This window comes from Malania oleifera, chromosome 10 (assembly GCF_029873635.1).
Source record: "Malania oleifera isolate guangnan ecotype guangnan chromosome 10, ASM2987363v1, whole genome shotgun sequence".
In the NCBI taxonomy this organism is placed as follows: Eukaryota; Viridiplantae; Streptophyta; class Magnoliopsida; order Santalales; family Ximeniaceae; genus Malania; species Malania oleifera.
The window spans coordinates 41,121,151-41,134,757 of NC_080426.1; the positions used below are offsets into that span (position 1 = coordinate 41,121,151).

General features: G+C 36.7%; 1 protein-coding gene across 3 annotated transcripts in view; it reads right to left on the reverse strand.

Moving 5' to 3' along the window:
* The window catches only part of LOC131165882 (nuclear pore complex protein NUP62), a 52,150-nt gene extending 40,543 nt beyond the window's left edge, over nucleotides 1–11,607 (reverse strand). The window contains exons 1-4 of one of the 3 annotated variants that reach the window (XM_058124027.1): nucleotides 11,435–11,607; nucleotides 9,433–10,861; nucleotides 8,843–8,963; nucleotides 8,435–8,513 (exon numbers count right to left, since the gene is read on the reverse strand). In XM_058124027.1, coding sequence (XP_057980010.1) covers nucleotides 8,435–8,513; nucleotides 8,843–8,963; nucleotides 9,433–10,714 — 1,482 coding nt within the window. In that variant the 5' untranslated portion in view covers nucleotides 10,715–10,861; nucleotides 11,435–11,607. Of the gene's footprint in view, nucleotides 1–8,434; nucleotides 8,514–8,842; nucleotides 8,964–9,288; nucleotides 10,862–11,100 lie in introns of all 3 variants that reach the window. The other 2 variants (XM_058124025.1, XM_058124026.1) reach the window with 2 other exon arrangements.
* Between the last annotated feature and the right edge of the window lie 2,000 nt (nucleotides 11,608–13,607).

Here is a 13,607-nt window from a genome sequence, read left to right on the forward strand (position 1 = left end):
ACTCTATGAAAAATGAAAAATAAAAAAATAAAAATTGCAGCCCCCCTCCCTCACCCATCTCACCCTAGATTTCTTACGCCTGCCCATGTCTTCCCTTAATAACAACACCCTCCAAATCATTGCAAAGACTCACCCTTCTAGCCCTGCCCTCATTTAAAATGGCACAATCTTCAAACTTTCCAAGCCTACAATTTTAGAGAATATGGCGTTTTTCAAGTCTTTTGACGTCTCCGAAAACCTCTTTGTTCCACTGCTTGAGCTTCATCCTAACATGTTTCCAATTTCTCATCAGTTTAACCCCCCCCCCCCCCCCAAAAAAACCAAGACCTCACACAATCCTTAAACGAGCTGGTGCAACACCCACAATTCATCAAATCTAAAAGGGATAGGGACCCACTGCACTGGATTAGAGTCTAGAAGCACAGGACAATGGTCCAAGGTAACCCAAAAACAGTCTTCACCACATTTGGAAAAACATCTTGTTGGTGAAGAGACGGGAGGAAGTCTACCCATGGTCTTAAATTTCCACGAAACTGTCGAAATTTCTGATTTCCGTCACCTTCAAAATCGAAACGCCAGTCGATTTCCGTCTTGCATAATTTCCGTCAAAATCTCAATGAATCATCCAAAATTTATCGAAACCTCAAAATTTTTGTGAAATTTGTCGAAATTTATCAAAACCTCAAGAGTGAAGGGAAATTTTTCTTTTCATTTATTTTATTGAAACAAAAGGTTATCACAAGTGCTTTTGAAATTATATGAAAAAATAAACTTATAGTAATATTTTATTTAACCATTCATGTCTAATTATCAATATTTGTATAATAAATAATATTTAAATGATTTATGAATTTCATTTGCATTAACTGAATATGTTTAATGTACTTTATCTTACAAACATGTTTGATACACAAACTATTTTACAAATTTTCCACCTTATACAAAACATAGATGTATTTAATTTGTAATATATTAGTCTTAAAACTTATATTTTTATGTTTGTTAACCATTTCTAAAGTTTCACAAAGAATTCCATGCTTTACTACTAGTTTCCGTTATTTTTTCAAATCGAAATCAAAATCGACATCGAAATCGAAATTTCCGTACTTTTGGAGCTTCGAAATTTGAGTCAAAATTGAAATTTAAGACCTTGAGTCTACCTTAGACACCAACCAAGTAAAACATCCATTGATTAATGGAATATCCCACAACTCGCAATCCCTAATCAAGAAGTTAAACCTACTCATACTACTACAAACCATTGCACCCCCTAAACTGTCCCTAGAGTTGTCACACACATTGATATCCCCCACGACCAACCCACCTTGGGCTACAAAGGCCAAACGCTACTTAACTCATCAACGAAAGAATCATGCAATGAGGAGGAATTTAGGCCATAAACCAACATAGACCACCAATCAATGAAACCACTCTAAAAGCACCAACACGTAGGGCCCTACAAGGCAATCTGATGTAGGACAAGAAGCAAGGCCTTGGGGAGGTCCTCTTTAGAGAATACTTACGAAGAAGTGGATCGATGATTGTTGGGTATAGTTAGGAGTGTATGATATTCAGCATTAATTAGTATATGATTGTGTGTATTTGGGGGTCGTTTGTAATATTTGGGTAATTTAGGGGTTGGTTTGTAGTTTTACATAATGTTAGGGATATATGTGTAATTTCAACCATGAGATTTTTGGTTTACTCCACGATATTTTTACCTAGGAGGCGATATTTTGATTGTGGACGCAATATATTGCAAGCAACCGTGATAATTTGGAATGAAACCCTTGAAATTGTCACTGACAGCATCAAACATCAGGTTTTATTGCTGCAGTTTGAGGGTTTTGTAAGTGAATTTGTTTCATTTCAGCATGACAACACTCAAGATCTAAGGTGAACTGAAGATATTTCTTGAAAATTGGAGGTCGACTGGTCGCGTTTATGGTTTTGCATGATTAATTTGAGAATTGTGGGCAAGTGTGTTAAAAAAATTTTGGTGATATATAGTTGCAGTGTATGTAAATATAAATCTAGCAATATGATGACAAATTATTGGACAAAGAAATACCATCAATCATACCTCAGGCACAATTTCAAGCTTTTCCACTCCTTTCTCAACTATGGAAGAAATGTTTGCCCAATCATCATTGATGGATGAATGCCCCATGAAAATGGTTTATATAAATGGAGTCACTCGAATGCAGCTTCATCCATAGTAGTTAAAAGCGCGCCTCCTAGGCACAAGGCGCAGTGAGGTGAAGAGGCTTGCGCCCCAAACTAGGTGGGGCGACGCGACCTGCAAGAGGCGATGCTAGGCGAGACGAGGTGCAGTGAGTCACGCCTCGTGAATTTTTAGTCATTTAAAGGAGAGAAATAGCCACAGCCAGACCTGTAGCCCTCATTTGACTCGAACGAACAGAGCCCTAGCCCCTTTAGGCCCTTCAAAGCCATTCGTGAGTTCGTCTTGCACATTCGAACCAGCAGGAGCCTTCACGATCCTTCAAACCAGCAGCGTGAGCTCGTCTCCGAGCCTTCAAACCAGCTGGAAGCCTTCGCGACTTCATCTTCGAGCTTCGAACCAGGATCGTGAGTTTGTCTTCGACATTCGTCTTCGACATTTTGAAGAAGCACAACCCTTTGCGACTTCATTTCAAACCAGCAGGAGTCTTCGCGAGTTCGTCTACCTGCCTTCGAACCAGCTGTGAGTTCGTCACGTCGTCTTCGACATTTCGAACCAGCAGCAAGCTTGTCTTTGAGCCTTCAAACCTTTGTAAGTCTTCTTCTTCTTCTTCTTCTTCTGCGTGCTGCGTGCTGCGTGCTGCTGACTGCTGCTTCTCTTTTTCTTCTTCTTCTTCTTCTTCTTCTTCTTCTTTATATGTAAGCTTATAAATTAAATATTTAGTTTAATTAATGTAAGCCTATAAATTATAACTAATACATAATATTTATTCTTTTTACTGAAATTTAGCTGCTGTTTTTTAATTTGTAATATTTAGTTTAATTAATGTAAGTTTATAAATTATAACTAATACATAATATTTATTCTTTTTATTGAAATTTAGCTACTCTTCTTCTTCTTCTTTATATGTAATTACTAATTAAATATTTAGTTTAATTAATGTAAGTTTATAAATTATAACTAATACATAATATTTATTCTTTTTATTGAAATTTAGCTACTGTTTTTTAATTTGTAATATTTAGTTTAATTAATGTAAGTTTATAAATTATAACTAATACATACTATTTATTCTTTTTATTGAAATTTAACTACTATTTTTTAATTTGTTTGGAAATGCATTATATAAGTTTTAAATTTTAAATGGGTTATTGCCTGAATTAGGCTATTAGCTACTAATACAAAATGAGTAATTGCCTAATTTGCCTGAAATATATGACACATTGTTTTTTAAATTCTAATATTACTAGATATTCATATGTTCAAATATCAATTACCCCAAATAGACATTTTACACCATTTTAATAATTGTGCGCCTCACCTTCATGAGGCGCGCACCTTCGCCTCGCGCCTCGGCTTGCCTCGCACCTCTGACTACTATGGCTTCATTTGGAACCTCACCCAAAGCCTTATGTGATATCTTGGGTTGATAACTCCACTATTCATGTTTGAGAAAGATGTTTGGTTCCTATCCAACTGGATGAATATTTGGTAATGTTCGGTGTTATATCATACCCATGAACATTAGCCGTGTACATCTTGGTTCTCCTTGGTTGGATGATTTGGGTGTGGCTCAAGGACATGAGAACACATGCCTTCCACTATAATGGTAAAAATATCATCTTGAAGCCCGCATTACCAATCAACCAAGACAAAGAATCCCCAGAGTTATTCAACTTGAAGACACTACAAGCAAGGAAATGAATGTGTTTAAAGACATCCAAAGTCTTTCAAACATTCCTATTGTTGAGTGTGTCATCCCCAATGTGCTTATTGATGCTAATTCTCAACTCAATTCTATGGCGCTGCCTAGGGGTGTACAAAATTTACCGAAAAACCGAAAACCGGACCAAAACCGAACCGAAACACATTTTGGTTCGGTTTTTCGGTTTGCGGTTTCGGTTTCGGTTTTGAAATACAAAAAATTTCGGTTTCGGTTTCGGTTTCAGTTTTGGACCAAAACCGAACCGAAAAACCGAAAACCGAATTAGTAAATAATAATTGTATAATTTTATACAAGAGATGCTACGGTGCTACGGAGTCTTGCACTCTTCGCCATCCGACATGATGTCTTCTAGACTCAAAGGCAACCTGGAAGAGAAAGAGAGACTTGGCTTCATCTTTGGCACAAGCACAGACTCTGCCTCGTCATTAAGGATCTGAAAGACTCTCCTCATGGAAGGCCTCTCCATGCAATCTGGATTTGCACAGCTCAAACCCACAAGCAACAGCTTCCTCATTTCTTCCTCCTTGAACTCCCCACTCAACCTTTTATCTGCTGCTTCAATAATGTTTCCCTCAGAATGCAATTTCCAGACCCAATCAACCAAATTGATCATTTTCTACCTATCTCTTTCTCAATTGGCCGCTTCCCACAAGTCACTTCAAGTATGACCACACCGTAGCTGAAAACATCAGTCTTCTCAGTTGTTTTCCAATACTGAAGATATTCTGGGGCAAGGTACCCCATTGTTCCCGCAGTTAGAGTCGAAACAGGGCTCTTGTCATGATCCATGGACCATGAGCCTCGCCAATCCAAAATCCCCAAGCCTTGCGTTGAAGTTTCCATCCAGCATTATATTACTGGTCTTTATGTCCCTGTGAATAACCTGTTGCTCACATTCTGTGTGTGTGTGTGTTTTTGCGAGAGAGAGAGGCCACCGACGAACTGCAAAGAGGGCAACTGGGGAAGTACAGATTTGCCGAGGCATATGCAGGAAGCTAGGAACCACATGCTAGCCATCGGCCCATCCCACATCGGTTGGAAATGGGAAGAGAACTGGTATCCCACCCTATATATTTTATGTGGATCATCCTTTCAACATGTCTTACGTTTTGGGCTTCGTTATTAATGTCTTAGCCCAGGAATTTTATAATTTCACAATGGGCTGTGGCCTATTGATGCAGCCCAGCTCAAGTAATATTTTGTTTTGATAGTTCAAAATTCGGTAAAACCGAAAATAACCGAACCGAACCGTAGAGTTCACGGTTTGGTTTGTTCATAAACCGATGGTATACGGTTCTGTCATTTTGAAAACCGAGGAGTTCGGTTCTGTTGGCGGTTTTGGTAAAAACTGAACCGAACCGAACCGAGTACACCCCTAGCGCTGCCAATGGAACATGGTTTCTTGTATCACTCAAACACTAACTTTCGAAGAATCCAAGTTTGCTTCTCACTCTTGATCCTCCAACATTTCAAAATTCAAGGCCATTTTTTCTAACTAAGGGAGAGTTGATGTAAGACAAGAAGCAAGGCCTTGGGAAGATCCTCTTTGAAGAATACTTAAGAAGAAGTGGATCAATGATTTGTGGGGTTTAGTTAGTAGTTTCTGATGTGTTCAATATTAATTAGTATATGATTATGTGTATTTGGAGGTTGTTTGTAATACCTGTATAATTTGGGGGTTTGTTTGTAGTTTTATGTAATGTTCGCGATACATGTGTAATTTCATGCATAGAGGCTTTCTTATAAACAGTGCATTAAAGCCATGTTGTAGACAGTTATTGTTGAATTTGAATTGGAATAGAATGTGAGTTTTCCTCCTTGTATCTCCACTCCTCTCTTCCCCCTTACTTCCTCTCTTCAATCTCTTCTAGCCTCTCCCATGGCTGCAGATCCTTGATGCTGCCCCTGCATCACAATCCTCAATAGAATCCACCCTCATGTCCCACACCACAATCTCGGCCCCTGACATCCCTGAAGGACAGCCCAATATTTATTCCTGGAATCCCAAGTGCTCCTAAGTCCTAATCAAGAAAGAATCAACTTCACCTAACTTGGTCTCCTACAAAAGAAGGATGCCAGAACTAATTTTGACATTCCAAGAAAGAATCTTCGTTTGACACAACTAGGGACCCCTCATAACTGACAGATGCCACTAACCAACCCACCTAATCCTTTTGTCAATTTTTTAGACTTTTTCCTATCCCCAAAATCACACGCCTCAACCTAACTTTATTTCCACTTGAATTCACCAGGCCCAGATCCAACTCAACAAGAAGATCCTAGGCACCGTGGTTTTGCCTCTCATCATCTTGTAGGTCCATGGATTTGAAAGAGTCCTTACTCTAGTTAGCTCCCCATGGTACAATGATGCCCCAAATTTTGTATGAAACCTCCACAATATGGGATAAAACTTTAAGAAACCACATTGTTTACCCGCTGGACCTCTGTTTGGTCATTTCCAAGTTGTTAGAATCTTACAATTTCTGATTCGATTCATACAATTCATATCACTTGTACAGAAAATCGATCTGAATCTTACTAACGAATTTAAAAACAACTGAATTATCGCAAATCTATTGATTCACCCTTGTGAATATAACAATTTAATCCAAATCTAACAATTCACATGATTTTGGACCTATCATATTCACCTAGTTTGAAACCCCAAAAAGCAACATTTCCTTCCTTTTTTTATTTTTACATGATTATCTTCCATTTCTCTTCTATGTCAATTTTGTGCTAAAAAAGAGAAAAAAATAGAACTTTAGGTCAGACGTGTTATCTACAAAATCTTCTTCACTCTAGAAGGAGAATAGTGCCCTACCATTGAGAAGAAGCAACGAAACACTCACCCGCTAAGGTAGTACTCTTGTTTTGTTGTGTTGTAAAGATTCATAAGTTGGTTTTTAGTAGTTTTTTCAATTATTATAATCTTTTAGCTTAATTTTTTTCTTTTCAATCCAAGAAAGAATATGCATGAAATATTTTTTTTAATTGTTGATAAACACCAAAAGTCCATTTTTTTAATTCTTTTTTCATGATTCCTTCCTTTAAACAACACAGAGTTCATTTTTTTATCGATATCTCCTGATTTATTGTCTAACTTTTCATTTGTTTAGGGAAAGCATACACATGAAATATGATTTTTTTTTATTGTCAAAATTTAAAAAGTATTTAACTATTTTTCTTGCTGTTTGTATATCAATATATGCTTGTCATTTAGAATTGATTTGGAAATTTGTACCAAGTCCTAAGATTTTATTTGATTCTTGATTCCCAAAATTGGAATTTTGATTCACAATTCAAATCTTGATTTGACAACTATGGACTGAAGGATGTGACTATAAAATTGCTAGGAGAAAGCTACCATAGGAATTTGACAAGGAACTTCTTGATTCAAGACAATCTGTAACTGTGCATCTACAAATAGAACTACGGCAGCTTTTGTTTCTGGCTCATGAATTACCCCAGGTCTGAGTGGGGGACAAAGCCACAAAGGAAGAATCAGGGTATTGCTGAGTAATTTGCCAGGTTCCCAAGGGAAAGCTCTGGGCATTGCTATCTCAGGACAGCATTGGGTCACTGCTGAATCTGGGAGAAAGAAAATCTGGGCTAGGAAGGGTGTTTCTACAGTTAGAGAAAGGAAAGAACATTGTCCTTGATCCCTCTTGCCATCTTTTAGATTACATAGAAAGAAAAAAATGCCAGGGCTCATGGATTCAATTATCCCACAATCCTCAAGGTAGAGGGCATTCTACACTCTATTCCTGGTTTATTGGGCAGTACATGCTGGACAGTCAGGAAATACTATCACAGTGTTGATTGTTCTCTTCCGTTTTTTCTCTCCTCTTGTTTGTAAATGGGTGGCACGCGCACTTTTAAGGAATTATTTCTTTGCCAATCTCCAAAAATAATAATAATAATATATACCCCTCTGCTTCGGTTTGGAATAAGTAGCCAAGTATTTTTGACAAGAACTGAGTTTGCCCCCTCTTCTTTGGAGGTTTTTCATGCACAAACATGTTTGGGGGGTTTGGTTGGGGAGAGAGGAAAGCCTTGTGGCATTGTACTGTTCCTGCTACAATTTGGTGTATTCGGCTAGAGAGAAATGCCATAATGTGTAAGTGTAATGCTACTTCTATTAACTTGCTTTGTAAAATAGTGGTATTTCTTGTGTTGCTTTGATGTTAGTGAATGGTTTCTTTGGGCATGAATCTTTGGAAGACTCACAGTGGGATTGGATTGTTTTGCTTCATTAGAGCTGCCTTATAATTATTTTCCGTTTTTTTTTCCTCCTTTCCTTTTGTTTCGAGAGGATATCTCATTCTTCTGATTTTTATTTTCTTCCCTTTACTGTATTCTTTCCTCCTTTAATACAATTCTTTGTTTATGGTATTTTTTGCCCTAGATTATTTTTTAGAAGTCATACAAATTTTACTGTCTAGAATTATTTGAGCCAAAGCTCAGGGGAGAGTAAAATGGATAGAAGCATACAAACCAAAGAGTAGGCATGGTACAGAAGGTACCTCCTCAACAGTTTTCCCAGTGATTTCTGATGGCAATTTTGGAACAGGAGACACAGCTGCACTGACCGTTGAAGTTGTCCTGTGGGAAACACAAAAGGCCAAAAGGATAATCATATTGCCACCTCCCAATGTTACAGACAATTTTTTTTATGCAGAGACATACGTAACATTTATGAGATGGCTCTCATCACAGATAATTTAGCAAGTTAATAAAAATATCAACAACAAAAGTTCTATCATCTTTAAACATTATCATCAGTCGATTTTCAATTATGCAAAATAGTATGAAATTTGAAGAAGAAATTAACTACCAAGAAAAATTATTAGACATTTAGTAGAATATTTCTATAGCTTGATAAGAAAAAAAATGTTAAAATAAAAGGTTGGGCTACAAAAATAAGCACAGACCCACTACTGGAAGCTACAACAAGGGACGATGATGTCTGAGCAGTTGCAGCACTGGCGCTGGAAGCTGTAGCAGCACTGGTGCTGGAAGCTGTAGCAGGTGCAGAGGTTGAAGCTGGGAGATCTACATGAACAATTTAAATTACATGAAAATTTTGGCCACTTTCAGTCTTTGCAGAATTTAACTACTGGAAAACACAATCAATTCTGTCCAAAACTGGGACAACAAATTGAGAGACAATACCGTATATTATTTGCTTTTTGTCAGTTCAATGTAAAACCAATTGAACTAACAACTATGGCAAGGAAGAAGCCTAACCTTGAAGAGCACAATGACACTGATATTATCACATCAATAGCCCTCAGATGAAATATAAAAATAATTACTATCTTTTAATAGTTCAGATATATTTAAGGATTCCAAACACAAAGAGGATTAACAAACTCACTGAATACAGGTACAGAAGTTGTTGCTTGCAGTTGTGAGGATGAAGAAGGCACTGTTGTTTTAGTTAACAATGAAAAACTAGCAAAAGAACCACTAGTGACCGATGAATTAGTTGTGCTGGTTACAGTAAAACCCGAAAAAGAACCTGCTGTGGCTGAGGAAGTAGCTGCGCTGGTAGCTGTAGTTGTAGCCAAGGAAGACGAACTCACACTAAAAGCAGGCAATGATGGTGTTGGTGCAGCAGAAGATGGAGCTGTACTAGCAGCAGGTGTTGATGCACTTCTTGTTGTGGTAACCGTCGAAAACAATTGTGCTGCAGATGGACCAAAACCCAGTGAAGGAGGCTTTGCAGCAGTCATGCTAGTGACAGCAGCTCCTGAGGCAGCATTAGAACTAGTAGAAGTAGCACTGCCAGATGCAAATAAGGCTTGAAAAGGAGATGATGAAATTGCAAATGAAAAGCTCGATGAGCTTGATGAAGATGCTGCCACAGAAGGAGAAGAAGAAGAAGATGAGGAGGAGGAGGAGGAGGTTAAGCCCTTTGAAAAAACTGAACCGCTGGAAAATGAAAATGCAGCGCCTGAAGCAGATGAGAAGTTAGAAGCTGAACTGGAACTAGAACCAGAACCCAAACTTGGGCTTGAGGCAAACATGCCAGAGAATGGAGCAGTAGAAGACAAAGAGGATGAAGAAGTCCCAAGAAAGGCATGGGAAAAGACAGGCGTAGCAGACGTGGTAGTGCTAGCAACAGCAGTAGTCCCAGTAGTCGAAATTGAAGACCCAAACGAGGAAGAGGCAGAAAATGCTGAGGAAGCACCTGATGAAGAACCAGAAAAAGCTGTTCCGAACAGAGAAGAACCAGAACTAGCTAAACCCGAAGAAGTAGATCCAAACACGGAAGAATTAGCCAACAAAGAGGAACCGCTAGATGAAGAAGCCAATGAAAATGTCCCAAATAGAGGTGAACCAGAACTTGCTGTGGCTGATGTGGAACCAAATGCAAACGAGGGTGGAGGCACTGAAGAAGCTGAAGCAGATGCTGAAGACAAAGGAAAAACTGGAGCAAAGTTAAGTGATGAAGGCACGGCAGAAGAAAACAATGACGATGATTGCAATGATGAATTTAAGGAGAAGCTTAAGGGTGAAGCAGAGAAGGTCTGAGACGATGAGGTGAAAAATGTAGAAGCAGAGGAGCTAGGGTTTGAAGATGAACCAAAGGGGAAAGTGCTGGGAGAGGAAGAAGAAGTGGGTGTGAATGAAAATGGTGCTGATGTTGTTGATGATGATGATGCAAAAAGTGACGAGGTGAATGGAGATGAAGCTGAGGATGATGATGAAGATGATGTGAATGAAGAGAAAGGAGGCGTTGAATATGAGGAAGAAGAAGAAGGGTTTGTGGACAATGTAAAGCCTGTGAAACCAGACATTGTGTCTCTTCCTCTCTGGTGATTAGTTTACAAAAAATGGGGGTTTCTGAAGGACCAGACTGACCAATTTAAATCAGGGAGCTTTTTGTCCTTATATTTCCCCAACGAAGGAGGAGAAATTTGGTGTAGACATGCAGCACGAACCTCCTGAAAATATTTAAAAAAAAAAAAAAAAAACACGCACTCAACTTATTTTGTTGAACATAACATCAATAAGCTCAACATAAAAAATAAAGAACTTCAAAAGATGAAAATGAAAACAAAACAAGGCTGTCCATATGTGAGAATTCAATCTAATATCTATATAAAACAGCCAGATGATAAAATGGTATTTCTGTGTAGCACCAAAAAAATGCAAATTCATAATCAGATTTTTGGGATTTTACTGTTTTGGGCGCAATTAAGGGCAACTTCAAAAGAGTGGAGTGACCATGCCATGCTTTGCTGATCTTCTAGAAAATGAGTATGCAATCCATGAATTGACAATTGGAAGGAAATTTTCTTTGCATGCCCACTTTCAAGAAAATTGAAACAATCAAACAATAAAGAGAGAGGGGCGAGGGAGGGAAGGAGAGAGAAATCGAGCCCTAAAGACAGAGTGGGAGAGTGTGTGTGCAAAAGTGTGTGCGTGTGTGAGAGAGAGAGAGAGAAGAAGAAGCAAGAAAGGAGAGGGAGGGAGAAATCAAGCCCTACGCAAACAAACAGAGAAAGAGAGAGTACCTGGAACGAAGCCGGCGGACGTGGCTACGGCAAACGCCAAAAGAGGGAGGTATGTGCCCGCCGACGGACAAGATACGCAGACAGCAATCCAGCGGCTACGAGGGTAGACAGGGAGGGAGAAGTGGGATTCGTTTTCTAAAAGGGGAGCCTAAAGCAGCAGTAAAGCACAAATTTGAAAAAAACTACATCCAATTATATTAACACTTTCACTTGTTCCTTTTTTTTTTTTTTGGGGTTACAATAAGTATCCTACGTTCTCGACTGATCCAGTTACATGAGATCTGATCACTAATAGCGTCACGAGATACTCAGATTAATCCATCACCTACACTGTCTGACTCTACAGTCCATGCAGGACGTAAATTCAGGGTTTTTGCTCAGCAAGTCAGGAATTGAACCCGACTTATATTATCAATTAACCCACTTACTCTTACCTCCCCTTTCATAAGTTGAAGCTATAAAAAAATTAACTTTACGTTAATTTGAATTTGTATTAAATTTAAATATAATATAACATAAATTTATATTAAATTTATCTAAATTTATTTAAATTCAAACTTTGAAAGCAAAATTTATACTCTAGACACAATATGATGAAAAAATAAAATGAAAGTAAAGGTAAAAGTATTTTTGAATATAATTTTGTATTTTATTAATAATATAGAATGATTGTATAAATTTCAATTATATTTTTTTTCAACATCTTGTATTATTTACTAACTTCTACAATAGAAGGGGAAAAAAGTCTTTTTATAAATATCCTAATGTATAATTATCTAATTTTACAATTATTATTTTACTATAGTTATTAATTATTTTTATTATTTTTTTATAACGCCCTAGAAAATAATATGCATATAAGTGCATATAAACATAATTAGTATACATGAATGTCAAAAATTAACTAGACAATGTTTAAAATTAATTCCTTTTAATGAGAAGCATTATGTATATTACATAGAAGGAATAAAGTAAGATGTAGTGGTGCTAAAAAAATTAATTAATTAATTAATATTATTATTATATATATATATATATATATATATATATAAAAGTATATCAACTCAGGAAGTCATCCTGAGATTGAATTTGGAAACCCAAATTGAACACCCCTATAGTCATGCTTTCTCTCTCTCCTCAAACACTCTCTCTCTCTAAGATTTCTTTTCATTTTTCGGCCAAATCGAAAAACGAACATCATATTCGAGTCCTAACTCCGCTCCTGAACACTTTAACTGGAGTGAATTTGTCCTTGGGACGTTGTAGGCACCACTCGAGGGTTAAGGTATGAAGATTAGATTATGTCAAGTTTTCATTTTAAAAAATTCTCAATTAAATTTTGAGTATGTGAATTTAATTAGATTTATTTTAAGTAAAAAATGCCCTATTTAAATTGAGTATGTGAAATTAATTATATCTATATTCAAATTTGATATAAAAAAAAATATCTAAGTTAAATTAAGCTGCAGGGATTTGATTAAATCAGTTTTTTTTTTTTTTTGAAATATTTTGGAATTAAATTAAACTACAAAGATTTGATTATATCAGATTTTTGGTATTTAATTGAGTTAAATTAAATAGGTGAAATTAATCGTACTCGTGTATTTATTTAAATTTACTGAATATATGTTTGTGGAAATTTTCTTGGGTACTTTATGAAATTTTGAATTATCACTCAAATTGTGTGGCATGAATATGACTATTTTCACTGCATGCATAAGCCTGTGGAATATTTTATGTTGATACACGACAAAGTATGATTTTATACAGACTTATAAAAAGATATAATTCAGACAAATTTATGATTATGACAGAATTATACAGAATCATAATACGACAATATTATTCAAAACAGTATTATTCAAATTCATGATATGACAGTTTCAGACAAATAAATATATATAATAAAACTGATACATGATTTCATAAAACATATCATAAATCTGTTTGAATACTGTCATATCATAAGTCTGTCCGTATACTATCAAATCATATATATATATATATATATATATATATGTGTGTGTGTGTGTGTGTGTGTGTGTGTGTGTGTGTGTAGACAGTATTATATGGTATTTGAACACTGATGGACCAATTATATTCAGTTTACGGTACCGTAACTAGCCAGATCAGTTAGTGCCACCACACTACTCAAATAGAGTGTTGGTGAATG